The 14853-nt window shown below is 35.1% G+C and overlaps 2 protein-coding genes across 2 annotated transcripts; both read left to right on the plus strand.

Moving 5' to 3' along the window:
- The first annotated feature begins 4168 nt into the window (after positions 1-4168).
- Positions 4169-5137, plus strand: LOC100754927 (olfactory receptor 9K2). Its single transcript, XM_027391828.1, has one exon. It carries the CDS (start codon positions 4196-4198, stop codon positions 5135-5137), a length of 942 nt encoding a protein of 313 aa, XP_027247629.1. The 5' UTR covers positions 4169-4195.
- A 7897-nt stretch (positions 5138-13034) lies between these two features.
- Positions 13035-14000, plus strand: LOC100755219 (olfactory receptor 9K2). The gene has a single exon (XM_027391829.1). The coding sequence runs from the start codon at positions 13059-13061 to the stop codon at positions 13998-14000; it is 942 nt and encodes a 313-aa protein (XP_027247630.1). The 5' UTR covers positions 13035-13058.
- Positions 14001-14853: the final 853 nt, after the last annotated feature.

Below are 14853 nucleotides of genomic sequence, written 5' to 3' on the forward strand. Positions count from 1 at the left end.
TTGTGGAATGTGAAAAACATCATAAAATATGTTGTATAAAAATTTTAAGGCCAGGCGTTGGTGGTGCACACCTTTAATCCCAGCACTAGGGAGGCAGAGGCAGGAAGATCTCTGTGAGTTCGAGGCCAGCCTGGTCTCCATAGCGAGTGCCAGGATAGGCTCCAAAGCTACACAGAGAAACCCTGTCTTGGAAAAACCAAAAATAAAATTAAATATAAAGGCTATCTTTCTAAATCTAGTCATAGAACAACTGCTTAGTTTTCAATCAGTTCTGTTACTTTAGATAACCTTGGCTAATTTAGAAGGGCAGGGACTTATGACTCCTTACCTGTTGATGGCTTCTTGGCATGGAAGAGTCACTTTTCTTTATTAAAGTGGGTCCTAGAAGGCAAACCTCACACCATAGCCTCATATCTTATGTCTATGTGGAAAACAAAAACTGGAATGGATAGGTTATAATTTTAAAAAAGGAGATTAAATTGAGAATTTTTAGGGGTAATCTGGAAGGGGTTATTCGAAGGAGTAGGGGATTGATATGTCAAATATATATTACATACATGTGTGAAATTATCAAAAAATTAATAAAATATTTTAATAAATAGAATTGAATCTGACTTTAAGTCCAGTCAGTCATAATTTAGTCATAACAATAAACCAGATGAATTGTTGTGTTTGTCCATCTTAGTATTGTGTTTCATATTCTCAATCACAAATAACAAAATATAGTTAAATAATTAAGAAACATCAGGCCATGCCTATGTTACAGAGCACATTAAACCTTTTAATAGCTATATTACCTGTTCAACAAAATGTTTTCCAGTTAAAGCTGCAGATGCTACTTTTTGTTCAGAGATTAAATTAAAATATCCTTTTACCTTATCTCACAGACTCATTTAAGGAAAGAAATGTCCTGTAGCGTGTACTTAATTCCTATTGTTATTTAAAAAGTATCTAGATTCTCCATGGCCCTCATCTACTTGATTTTGGAACATAGATATCTTAATTATTAAGTTGTATTTTTCCTTTATCCCTGGAGGGCTGTCTCCCAGAAGGGTGAGGGAAATCTCAATGCTACACTTATTTGTAAAAGCTTCAATGTTATACCAAGTCTAAAGCCCCTGTGAATAGCATTGTCTGATGCCTTGATATATCACTAGAGGGTCTGGATGGCTCAGGGCCTGGACATATATATATCCAGTGTTACCTAATTCCTTTCTTAAAGCATACAAGAACCAGAGAACATCCTACTAGTTGATTCTTCAGGTTCACCTTGCAGGACTAAAAATTATAGTTCCTAAGATCATTTAAGTTTTAGCAGTTCACCATTCATAACGTTTCATCTTAACTTTCCTAAGACTAGAATTTTTCAAGAAAGCAAAGCAGACGTTTTTAGACAGAAATCATTGATGAGGATAGGTTATGCTTCTCTGTGGGAGGCTCTGAAACTCAGACCATGAATGAATATTTGAAAGATTGGGTTTTTTTATTTTGAAATAATTTTAAAATACCTATGCTTGTTATAGAATAATTAATCAAGTTTATATTGACACTGTATAGATCTAAAATAATAACCCCCTTCAAAAGAAGGCATCTTGGGATTCTACTGCTTCATTTTAAACAGAATCTGAAAAGCCACCACATCTTAGAAGGTAAAAGTAACTTTAAAAATATTTGAGATTTAACAACTAGTAAGTCATCAACTGACTAGTTTCTTGTTTGGTACTGAGGGAAGAATTCTTTTCTCAAGATATGGATGGTTTTGTTTTAAATTTGCTGCTATTGATATTAAGCTCTATTACATTTATTACATGTTTAAAACATTGTTATAGTTGTGCATGTTCATCATCACTCAGTTATTACCCACAGAGTGAATGTGCACTATAATAACCAAAGCGCATTGGCCTGATTCAAAAACAGTAAGCTAACAAATACACAGGGAACAAGTTGAGTTTCACCTTAAAGAAGCTATCACTGTGGAAGGAATAACGGATATTTGCCACTAGTATTAAAATATGGAGATGAAATAGAATAAGTATTAAAATATTGGTGTCTTTGGCCCTAGGCAATATTAAAGTAAAGATAATATGATGTTTACAAATATTGTATGCTCCTTCAGCTTTCTTTCTTTGCTTTAGTATCTCATATTCCATCATACCCTGTCTTTCTTAATTTAGAAGCTTGTGTCTTCATAATATTTGGACATGTAATTTTTGAGGGATTTAGTTAATGTTTTATTTTTAATAATCAAAACTGTTGTTGAATAGTGGTTATTACTTTTATCTTAGCTATTGATTTTCTTATGTAACATAACTGCATTTCCCACTGATGTCTTCATTCCCTAGACTTTAAAAATGTCTATGGTTCCTTACTGCAACTTAGACTGACCTATCCAAGAGTCCGTATGCATATTAGAAATTTCCAATAGAATTAAAAGTGATTGTCCAGTAACAGAAAAGTGTGATAAGATTGGTAACATTAGTTTCAGACTTTGCCATGGAGTCAAATGCACTTCTGCATGTATGTCATTTAATTTCCACAAGAAAACTTTGACTTACACTATTCTTATTCTCTTTATATATGAGGAAGCAAGTTTTCCTAAGTAACTGTATCCAAGGTCTGAATTACAAAGGTGAAGTCTATTGCAACCTAAAGTGCTTGCATAAGTACTACCTAACTACATAATCATGCAGCCTTCAGGTGTGACCCTGATTCTGCATGCTCTATTATTAGTCTACTTTAATTTTTATAGCAGGTGTATATTGATTAATTATAATTTGCAATACACAAATGATATGCTGATTATTTTTCACATAATAATAGCTCTCTTAATCAGTACTCACTATTTTATTAAGGTTTGTTAATAATTGCTACCATATTAAGGAATTGTTATTAAACATAAGAAATAATGCTAAAAACCAAAAACATTTAAGCCAGGCAGTGGGGGTGCACACCTTTAGTCCCAGCATTCAGGAGGCAGAGGCAGGAGGATATCTGTGAGTTCGAGGCCAGCCTGGTCTACAAAGTAAGTTCCAGGACAGCCTCCAAAGCCACAGAGAGACCCTGTCTCAAAAAAAGCAAATAATATTAATAATGCTAATAATAATGCTAAAGTCTGTGATGTCTTACAAAGGAATCAATGACATGTGAAGTCATATTCAGGGTGAATGGAAGGTAATCAGACTGTCACATATAGATATTTTGTTCAGTGGCTATTTCCAAATAACACTTAACACCTCTGCACATTTTTCTTAAAGAATGTTGAACTGTGAGCTTAAAGAAAGAAAGTTTTTTTTTTTAATGAAATTGTATGGTTTACTTAAGAGAGAGAGAAAAAATATTACAATGAATGTTAAGCTTTTTTTTTGTAATTCACTACACATATCTTTTTAAGTTGTATATAAATTCAATCAGAATTCAAAGCCTTTATGATCCACAAAAGGCAATTAAACATAATAGGTAATTGAAAATAACTCAGTCACTTTTTATTGGCATATATTCACTATAAATTGTGTTTTGTTTAACATACAAATTCTTTCACACATATCTCATTGACCATGTTCAGATATTCCTATTCCCTCTCCCTATTAATCCCTCCAGGTAGTCGCTTGCCATAGTGTCATTTCTGTTTTTCTTCATATAAATGTACACACACACACACATACACACACATATATGTATATATACATATATATGAACAAAATATGAACTTATGCATCTTTAAAGACTTTATGAACACAGTTATAGAAATATTCAACGATACTCTTAGTTAAACCTCAATTTCTTATGAACATGAATACCAAGGTGACCATATCTGTAAACCCAGACTATGTAAACTGTTACCTGCAGGCATTTCTTAAACTATCTATGCTCACTTCCTGTTATTGCTTCATAATATTGAAAATAATGTGTACAATAATAGCAAAGGAATGTATGGACCAGTGGTACCTTAAAAATGACAGACATTTTAGGAGGAAGGCATTGTATTGTATGTTTAAGGGAAATGCTAAATAATACCAATTTTAGAAAGTTAAAGTGAAAATAGTGTGTAGAGTCCACATTAGCTGGTTGAATTCACTTTAAGTTGCAGTAGTTTGAAGCTAAATTTTAGACCCATGTACTGTAGCTGCTATTTGTAACACTGAGGTCAAGCTAAGAGTTTGTTATTTTGCCTTGTGCCTCTCATCAGGTTTCCTCCATGGGTGACAGGGGAACAAGCAATCACTCAGGAGTGACTGACTTCATCCTTGTAGGCTTCAGGGTCGGTCCTGAGCTCCATACCCTCCTTTTCCTGCTCTTTCTGTTTGTGTATGCCATGATCCTTCTAGGGAACATTGGGATGATGACCATTATTATGACTGATCCCCGGCTGAACACACCAATGTATTTCTTCCTAGGCAACCTCTCCTTCATCGACCTCTTCTATTCGTCTGTTGTTGCACCAAAGGCTATGAGCAACTTTTGGACTGAGAGCAAGTCCATCTCGTTTGCAGGCTGTGTGACTCAGTTTTTTCTATTTACACTCTTCATTGTGGCAGAAGGATTTCTCTTGGCAGCCATGGCTTATGACCGCTTCATTGCCATCTGCAACCCACTCCTGTATTCTGTTCACATGTCCACACGTCTCTGTGCTCAGCTGGTGGCAGGCTCTTATTTTTGTGGCTGCATCAGCTCTGTTCTCCAGACCAGTATGACATTTACTTTATCCTTTTGTGCTTCTCGGGCTATTGACCACTTTTACTGTGATACTCGACCAATTCAGAGACTCTCCTGTACTAACCTCTTTGTCCATAAAATAGTATCTTTTTCCTTATCCAGTGTCATTATCTTACCGACTGTCATAGTTATTGTTGTCTCTTACATGTATATTGTGTCCACTGTTCTAAAGATACGCTCCACAGAGGGAAGGAAGAAGGCCTTCTCCACTTGCAGCTCTCACCTGGGTGTTGTGAGTGTGCTGTATGGTGCTGTCTTCTTCATGTATCTCACCCCTAACCGATTTCCTGAACTGAGTAAGCTGGCTTCCTTGTGCTACTCCCTAGTTACACCTATGTTGAACCCTCTGATATACTCTCTGAGAAACAAAGATGTTAAAGATGCTCTAAGCAAATTTTTAGACAAGAAAAAATCCATTCTTTAATTGTTCTTCCTTACCTGTAGTGTTTTGAGCGTTATTTCATATGTCTTATAATCAATATTTCTCCTATGCTATTAGTAGAATTTATGCAACAAGCCCTTATTAAATATTATTTTCTTCTCTGAAATCTTGGATGTGTGGACATCCTGGACATTAGAGACTCATTGTTGATCATGCTCCTTTCTCACATCTCCAATGACAATTTACTTTGCAAAATCAGTATATATATTATAGTATTGAACAATATTTTAATGTTTCATTATAATCACTTAACAATAATTTAACTAGTGTTTGTCTTTTTCATTCTCCTCTCTGTATAAAATTTATTATGATGTTTTTTAAAATAAAACTTTTTTTCTATTTTATAATTTCATTAGCACCTTTTTGAGTTTTTTTAAAGATTTTATTTATTTATTTATTTATTTATTTATTTATTTATTTATTATGTATACAACATTCTGCTTCCATGCATATCTGCACATCAGAAGAGGGCACCAGATCTCATAATGGATGGTTGTGAACCACCAAGTGGCTGCTGGGAATTGAACTCAGGACCTCTGGAAGAGCAGTCAGTGCTCTTAACCTCTGAGCCATCTCTCCAGCTCCTTCATTAACACTTTTAATTAGTTATTATATTTTAGCTTTATCAAATAGCTTATACTCAGAGAAGAATTGATAAAAAGATGAAACAAAGTATAAATATCCTTTTCTATAAACGTTTATTTGGGCAATTGTCTTAAAGCATTGTGGACTTGTGTAGTGCTCTGATAAAGTGCTAGTTACTCAATGAACTATAATTAGAAGATAGAAAGTTGAAAATACTTTTGAGTATTTTGAGTATTGATCCTTCTCTACATATTATGTTTTTAATTTTATTTTGTTTTTATTATTACTGGGGAATACTTAATGGAGGTTTAGAAGCAATTGAATCATTAAAATAGGGCATATTCTAAAATTTACTCTTTTATTCACATAGACATATTTGTTTATTTGATAAATTTTGGTGAACACCCATGTTAGTATTTTGGCATTATGGTAAACTCTACTTTTTAGAGAGCTTGTAAATTAATTAATGAATTAAATCCTTAGACAAACAATTAATAATCACATTGCTGTGCCAACCACATTTTAAGAAAACATCAAGTAAAATAACTGAGGACCAGTGGTTGATATCATTGAAAGTCCCCTTAGGTAATGCATCAGAAGAATTTAAATGGCCAATAATTTAGCCTTACCAGGGAAATTCTGTCATGAGTCTGCAATGTTTACCTATGTTCAAAAACATGACTGTTTTTAACATAGCATATTTTGAAAGCTACATGGACTATACAAAGAAAAGTTAACTGAGTAGTAAGATAGGGCTCCAAAAAGAATTGTGTCTTCTAGTTTTTGAACTTGCATGAGTGTTAATAGTGAGAAAGTGAACAGTTCCAAAGAAAGCACGCAGAACTGATGCTACAGCTCACTGGCAGAATGCCTGTCTGGCATGAATGAGGAGGCTCTGAGCTTGAACTTCCGTACCACAAAGCAAACACAAAACCTAACAACAATATTAAACACAAATGATCTCTCAGTAAGTCAACAAAAGGAGTTTTCCTTGGTTTGGTAATAGTGAGCATGCACGTGTGTACCCTACACTTAACCTCACCTTTAATGATGAGAAATTAGGAAACTGGGGCCAAAGGAGGAATGTCATACCTTGTATACCTTTTTGATCTTGTATTGTAGCAATGTCTTCTGTAACAACATAAGATAAAGAAATTGTGATATTTTCAAATTTGTATGCTAAAAATTCATCTTTCAATACCAAAATCGTGACTACACAAGGTGCAACAGTATGTTTTTGAGATCAGGAAGGAACAACCATACAGTCAAGAACAGCTTCATTCAAATGAGTAAAAAGAGCAGATAGATTCAGCTCAGTTATGAGAGATTATGTTTATTCATGATTTCTACCTTGAGAGGGAAGAGTAGAGATCACATTCAATGAACTGAATTTGGAAAATATACAATATTATAAATACCACAGTTGCTGCTGTGAAAAACTATACTGTGACAGAAGTTTAAAAAGCCAAAGCATAAAATCTTAATAAAATGTAGTATAAATATATAATAATAAATATATTATAACAGTAATATAGAATGTGTATATATAGGGGAGTAGTGAGTAATAAATCATTTGTATGCAGTCAGTTATCTTCAGCTAAAATTGGTTATTAATATATGATACTCCATGTAAGTGCCTGGTAACTATAAAATAAATAGCTGTAGAAGACCATTGGCTATGAGAAGGACATCAAGATGTATCAATTCAGAGACAGGGGAAGCTGTTAAATTACTTATACCAAGCATTCTATATCTTCACAATATCCAATCAATCAGGCTTCAGGAAGAAATGGGGTAGATCAAAGGGCAAAGGAGTCAGTAATATTAGACAACGACAAATAATGGAGATAAAATAAACGCATAATTTCTGAACTTTGAGTTTTGGAGGAAACAAATTTTAAAATAGAACATGAGGAGAAATGATGGAGAGGGCTACAATCTCTACCACAGCAAAAAGAAAAGGAGGACTCTTCTTCCTAACACATGTTCACAATAGCAAGAAAATAGAATCAGCCTCAATGTTCATCAACAGATGTCTGGTTAATTAAAATCTAGTACAAGTACAAATGGAATTTTTTCTCAACTATAAAGAAAAATTACATTATGGGAAATGTATGAAATTAGAAAATATTCTAATAACAGATTTAGAAAGACAAACACTAAACATTTTCTTTCATATGTAGATCCTAGTGTCTAAATGTTAATTATATATGCTTAAATGGGAATAAAGGTAGATTGGAAACCAGAAGATGTTCATGTGTATGAGGAAAAGAAGACTTATTTCATAAAGGATATTATATTCTCAGGTAATACTAGATTGAACCTGGTACTGTGAGCATGTGTTTGAAAAAAAGAATCTAACTACTGACCTAGAACTCCAATCCAACAAAGGAAAAAAAAAAAGACCTAAACAGCCTAATTCCTTTTGAATATCTCAAATACTTTCACTAAAAAGATAAGGATTATTTAAAATCAAAAACTCAATAAACAAATTTACTACAGTTGCACAAATGACAACAACAACAAAACACCTTGGGAGGAGAAGGAAAACTTGGGAAATAGAAGGCAATATGACTCTTTCAAAGTTATCAATCTGTGTGGCAGATGATTATTAATTTTCAGGGAGTCCTATTGCCTTTGTATCCCCCAGGTAGAAGAGGGAATATGGTTAGGGACAACTAATGCTATAGTCCTTTCAAAAAATCTTAAGAAAGTATACTACTATAGAAGTGAACTAAAATATATGCACACATATATAGAAAAATCATAATGCCAGAAATGGTTTTGGCCAGTGATGTCCCAAAGGCCCTTGAACATTACAGACTATTGCTAATGCTCTTGGTTCCACTTCATAACTTGGCAGTAAGACCATATTGCTGAAGAGAGTACATACTTGAGTCATAAAACATTGTCCCGACCTGCAGGACATCAACCTGGGGCAAGAGAGTCAGGGATAGGGAATGGGGACAAGAGATGCAGAAAGAACGACCACAAGACAGGATTCTAATAAGTGGCAAACTTTACTTTTCTCAGGCTAGCTTATATAGTCAGGATATGGGGAGGGGCAGAATGGGTTATTTGTGAGCCAGGTGTTAGTGTAGGCAGGATATTAGGAAGCCACAAAGAAGATGTTTGGCAGGGTCAAGAGTTCATGAGTAAGAGGTCCAGGAAGGGGGTACCTAGGTGACTGAGCCTGTGGGAGGAGAACTGGGCCAAGGTTTTTTTTTTTTTTTTTGAGCTGAGGTTCTAAGGAACTGCTATGTAAAGGTTAACTATGTGGCCTGCCAAGCATGGCCTAGGATCTCATGCCAAGGCCTGAGATTTGGCTCCCAACAAAACATGGAGAAATAAAACTGGTATTCACATAGAAACTTCATCCCTATTGGCTGGATTTCACTATGCTGGGAGGTGCTGTGCATGTTACCAAGGGAAAGAATGTTTATCACTCTTATCCATCTGTGAACCCTGTGAATTTTCAGAATAGATTTTTGATCTGGCCCACAAGATGAAATCCATACCTGGCATCATGACCAGGCCAGGAATCTGTGCCTAGAAAAGTCATATGCTCTAAGGAAGAACCCGGTGCAATTATTTGCTAAATGAACACAGTATTAAACCAAGTCATAGTGGCTTAATGTTACAACCATTAAGTTGTGTCGGGAAAATGAAATCAGTTGCATAGGAAACAAAGCTAGGGCTTATTTGGTAAATAGGATTTCACGAAATTAAGAAGCTTCTAAATGGTGCCTAAAACAGTCAAGTGAACAGACAGCTTACAGAATGGGAGAAATTATTTGATATCTACACATCTGACAGAGAGTTTATATCTATGAAAAAAACAAAAAATAATAAACCCACTTGAGAAATGAAAAAAAACTTTAAGTGAGGTAATAAGAACAGCCATCTCAACATATGAAGTGCAGCTGGCCAGTAAACATAGGAAAGGTATTTTAACCACACTATCTGTAATGGATTTTTATTAATTCCCAACTTAGATCTATAATCATCTAGAAGACAAGCCATGTGTATTTCAGCAAGGGATTATCTAGATTAAGACAGTCTATGGAATAGGAAGTATTTAGATTATATTCAGTAAGATAGGAAAGCCCACCTTACTGGGGTAGCACCACCCCATGGTCTGAGATCCTTTTCTGAATAAAAAGGAGAAAGCAAGCTACTAATAGCAATAATCTTCTAGCTCTTGTTGTTATTCCTTCTTCCCAAAGGTGGATTTTTTTTTTAATTTTTTAAAAAAATAGTTTTCATTTTACAAACCAACCCCAGTTCCCCTCCCTCCCCTTCTCTTATCCCTCCACTTCTCCCATCCCACCCTCATCCACTCCTCAGAGGGGGTAAGGCCTTCATTGGGGAGTCAACAAAATCTGGGATGCCAAGTTGAGGCAGAACCAGGCCTCTACCCACTGTATCAAGATTGAGCAAGGTATCCCACCATAAGGAATGGGCTCTAAAAAGCCAGTTCACGCATCTGGGGTAGATCCTGGTACCACTGCCATGGGCCCCCCAACAGATCAAGCCATATAACTGTCACCCACATTCAGAGGGACAAGTTTGGTTCCATGCTGGTTCCCCAGCTGTCAATCCATAGTCCATAGTTCATCTGCTCCCACTAGCTCGGTTCAGCTGTCTCTGTGGTTTTCGCCATCATTCTCTTGACCCCCCTTGTTCATATGATCCCTCCTCTCTCTCTTAGACTAAACTCCAGGAGGTCAGCCCAGTGCTTGGCTGTGGTCACTGCATCTGCTTCCATCAGTTACTGGATGTAGACTCTATGATGACACTTAGGGTTGTCTCTAATATGATTAAAGGGGGAGGTCTGATTTTAAGTTTGAAATGTGAGGTAAAGTAAATCATTTTTTGGCATTGATTTTGTTAAGGAATTTTATCACAGCAATAAAAAATTTTAATACAATACTCATCAGAGAAATTCAAACTGCAAGAGATTCCATCCGATCCTATTCAGATAAGAAAACAAATACAGGATTGCAATGTCTTGTGTTAGATAGGGTTTACCTTGTCTCAAGAAATAATTTAGACAGTGACAAAAGACACTAGATGTCAACTTACAGCCTCCATATATGAAGGAGTTTTTGGCTAGCTGCACATATTAGGACTCCCTGAATACCAGTGTGTTCTTTACTTTGCTTATTCATTTTCATGTTCTTTTTGGGGGATTATAGCATCTAGATTGTTCTTTATTTTTTTTAAAATACAAATTGTGATTTCTTTTGCCAATGTTTAAAATTATTTAAAATGTACAACCAATGAGAAATCACTAAATTAATATGTGACAAAATGATAGCTGGATAAACAACTTTCAGGCAACTAAACTTAGAAGTAAACCTGGTTAATTATAGTCAGTCATCATTAAATTTCACTGATGAACTGGATGGCCTTTGCTAGACATTGCCTATACACTATTCTCTATTTTCATTTATTTATCGCCAAATATATCACAAGATATAATTGAAACCAGGAAGACTTTTTAATGGATGGAATTCCAGAATAGGATAGAAATTAGTTTTTTGAGTCTGACCAAGACTTTGTTCATTTAATGTTTGTTTTCCCTTCCTTATAAAAACTTAACGTTATAAGGGTAAACTAAAAATGTTTCCTTTTTCTGTGTAGAGTTTACTACCAGAAGACTTTATTCGTCAGCCTAAACGGATTCACAAAAGGAAAGATGAAATTCTGTATTTTACACTTGACACAGTTTTGTATTACCAAATCCAGATTCTCCATACTCTTCTTGGACTTTGTTGTTCTGAAACACAGATGTTTTAATAATTGACCCATTTCCTTCTTTCTCTGGAGAATTGTCTCCCAGAAGGTGAGAGAAATCTTACTGTTGCAACTGTTTGAAAACATTGCCCTGTTATTCCAAGTCCAAAGCCCTCATGGACTGTGCTTTGTGCTTTGGCAGACTTACAAGAGATACCATGTGGTCAGGGGCTTTACTTATCTATTCATGACAGACAATCCCCCTTCCTTATAAATGTGCAAGAATCTAAAGATGCAGAGGGGAGGCTGAATTGCCTTCTGCAGTTTCATTTGTGTGGCTTCATAGCACAATTCCCCAATATTAGCTCAACATTGACAGGACATCACTCAGAAATTCACCTTTATTCTCTTCTGAAAAAGACCTCAGACATTTTTTCAAGAATTCAACAGCTAAAGGGCGGTTTAATCCGTAAAGTCACAAGGGATATACATGACACCTTTTCTGAGAAGGGTCTACTCTAAAAGTAGGATAATGAATATGCATTTGTAGAATGGATTCCTCTTAATCTCAAAGTAATTTTCACTGATAATTAACTTTATGTTTGCCATTTGTGTAACTAAAACTAACAACATCAAAAAGGGAAGCCTCATAGTTCTGTTTCATCTTTAACAGAATCTGACAAACTTCTATACCACACAAGGTAAAAGAAAGTTTTACAACATTTGGATTTGACAAATTATAAATGCCACAAACTGATTCCTGTTTGTTAGTTACTCTGGGAAAGATTCCTTTCATAAGACAGAATGTCTTTAGTAAATTTACTAAAGTTTTTGATGTTATAAGCTATCAAATTCATAACATAAGTTATTGACTAATGCCCTCATTTGGAATCCTCATACCCTACCATCATTCAGCTATTCCTTTAGCCCTAATAGGTATGTGTTATAATGATTAATTTGTATTACTAGACTCAGAATGTTATGGTGATAGTAGATACACAGAGAACGCTTGGGCTTGATCTCAAGAAAGCTCTTGCGAAAGGGGGAGTAAAGTACATTCATTTTTAATGTTAAAACACAGCTATACCATGACTCTTTATCAATTTATAGCAATAAATCTTAAAAATTAAAATAGTATTCATTCTTGCCTGTAGACAATATCAAAGAAAAGTGAAAAAATACATTATTTTTAAAATTAGTTTATGACTACTTCAGGTTCTTTCTCTACTTGGATATCTTACTCCTCTTTGGCCTGAAAAATATAACCTAACTTTTAATTATCTACAATTCTAATTACTTACTAAGTTAATGAATATTCTACTTTCAACATTTAAAATAGCCATGGAAATAACATACGTCGCTACTGTTTTTATACTCTTATTATGCTATAAGCCCCTTTTTATATTGAAATCACAAAACATAGGGAAAACCATAATTAAAATAATATTTTCTGAGCCTGGGGACACAAATCAAGAGGCAGACCAAAGGTAAGTTCAAGGTTTTCTAGCTTGTTAGCAGCTATTTGTAACAGTAAGGTCAATCTAAAAGTTTGTTTATTTTACCTTATCAGGTTTCCTCCATGGGTGACAGGGGAACAAGCAATCACTCAGGAGTGACTGACTTCATCCTTGTAGGCTTCAGGGTCGGTCCTGAGCTCCATACCCTCCTTTTCCTGCTCTTTCTGTTTGTGTATGCCATGATCCTTCTAGGGAACATTGGGATGATGACCATTATTATGACTGATCCCCAGCTGAACACACCAATGTATTTCTTCCTAGGCAACCTCTCCTTCATCGACCTCTTCTATTCGTCTGTTGTTGCACCAAAGGCTATGAGCAACTTTTGGACTGAGAGCAAGTCCATCTCGTTTGCAGGCTGTGTGGCCCAGATCTTTCTATTTGCACTCTTCATAGTGGCAGAAGGATTTCTCTTGGCAGCCATGGCTTATGACCGCTTCATTGCCATCTGCAACCCACTCCTGTATTCTGTTCACATGTCCACACGTCTCTGTGCTCAGCTGGTGGCAGGCTCTTATTTTTGTGGCTGCATCAGCTCTGTTCTCCAGACCAGTATGACATTTACTTTATCCTTTTGTGCTTCTCGGGCTATTGACCACTTTTACTGTGATAGTCGTCCACTTCAGAGACTCTCCTGTTCTGACCTTTTCATACACAAAATAGTATCTTTTTCCTTATCCAGTGTCATTATCTTACCGACTGTCATAGTTATTGTTGTTTCTTACATGTATATTGTGTCCACTGTTCTAAAGATCCGTTCCACAGAGGGAAGGAAGAAGGCCTTCTCCACTTGCAGCTCTCACCTGGGTGTTGTGAGTGTGCTGTATGGTGCTGTCTTCTTCATGTATCTCACCCCTAACCGATTTCCTGAACTGAGTAAGTTGGCTTCCTTGTGCTACACCCTAGTTACACCTATGTTGAACCCTCTAATCTACTCTCTGAGAAACAAAGATGTTAAAGATGCTCTAAGCAAATTTTTAGACAAGAAAAAATCCATTCTTTGATTTTTCTCCTGCTCCTCCAGTAGTGTTTTGAGTATTGATTTCATACTTCCTGTGGCCAATGATGATTTTTCCCTAACTATTATAATAATGCTATTAGTAGCCTGCAATTGACAATACCAATGTTAGTAGTATACAGTTCATCTTCATGAAATATAACATCTTGCCCCTCCAGTAATCCTTAAATTCTTGGACATGTGGATGTCCTATAAATAGCAGGAGCTTTTTATACATCATCCCTTCTTCCCGTATCTAATAGCATTTTATTTCATGTAATCATTGTCTGATAGCATTTAAAATGTTTTAATCTTTACTGTCTTTATTAAATAACTCTTAATCTAATGTTGACTTTATCTAATATTTTTCTTTCTCTCATACATACAATTTGGATATTTTCAAAATGGCAAATTTTATTTTTAAAAATGTATTGGCTTTCTGGTTCCACTATTATTAGTATATTAAGTGTTCATCAAACTTCAGCTTGATAAGTATTTTAAATATACTCTACAAAGAAGTAATAAAATATTGAAGAAGCTGTAGGTAAACTCACTACATACACTAACTTCAAATTTTCTCTGAGAATGACAGGCATTGTGGAGTTCTTTGAGCCACACAAAACACAAATCTGAATACAAAGAACTAACTTAGAAGATGAAGCACTGGCAAGTTTGGAGTACTCATTAGCTCAATTTGATCCTTGATAATAATGCCTTGTGTTAATTATTAATGGGGGTATTTAATAAATATAGAAGTAGAGGAACCACCAAAAATAGAATGTTTTCTAAAGTATACTCCTCTAGCTCTCTGACCATATTTATTTATTTGTTAAATTTTATTCAATATATTTGATCATGTT

This window comes from Cricetulus griseus (assembly GCF_003668045.3).
Source record: "Cricetulus griseus strain 17A/GY chromosome 1 unlocalized genomic scaffold, alternate assembly CriGri-PICRH-1.0 chr1_0, whole genome shotgun sequence".
Lineage (NCBI taxonomy): Eukaryota > Metazoa > Chordata > Mammalia > Rodentia > Cricetidae > Cricetulus > Cricetulus griseus.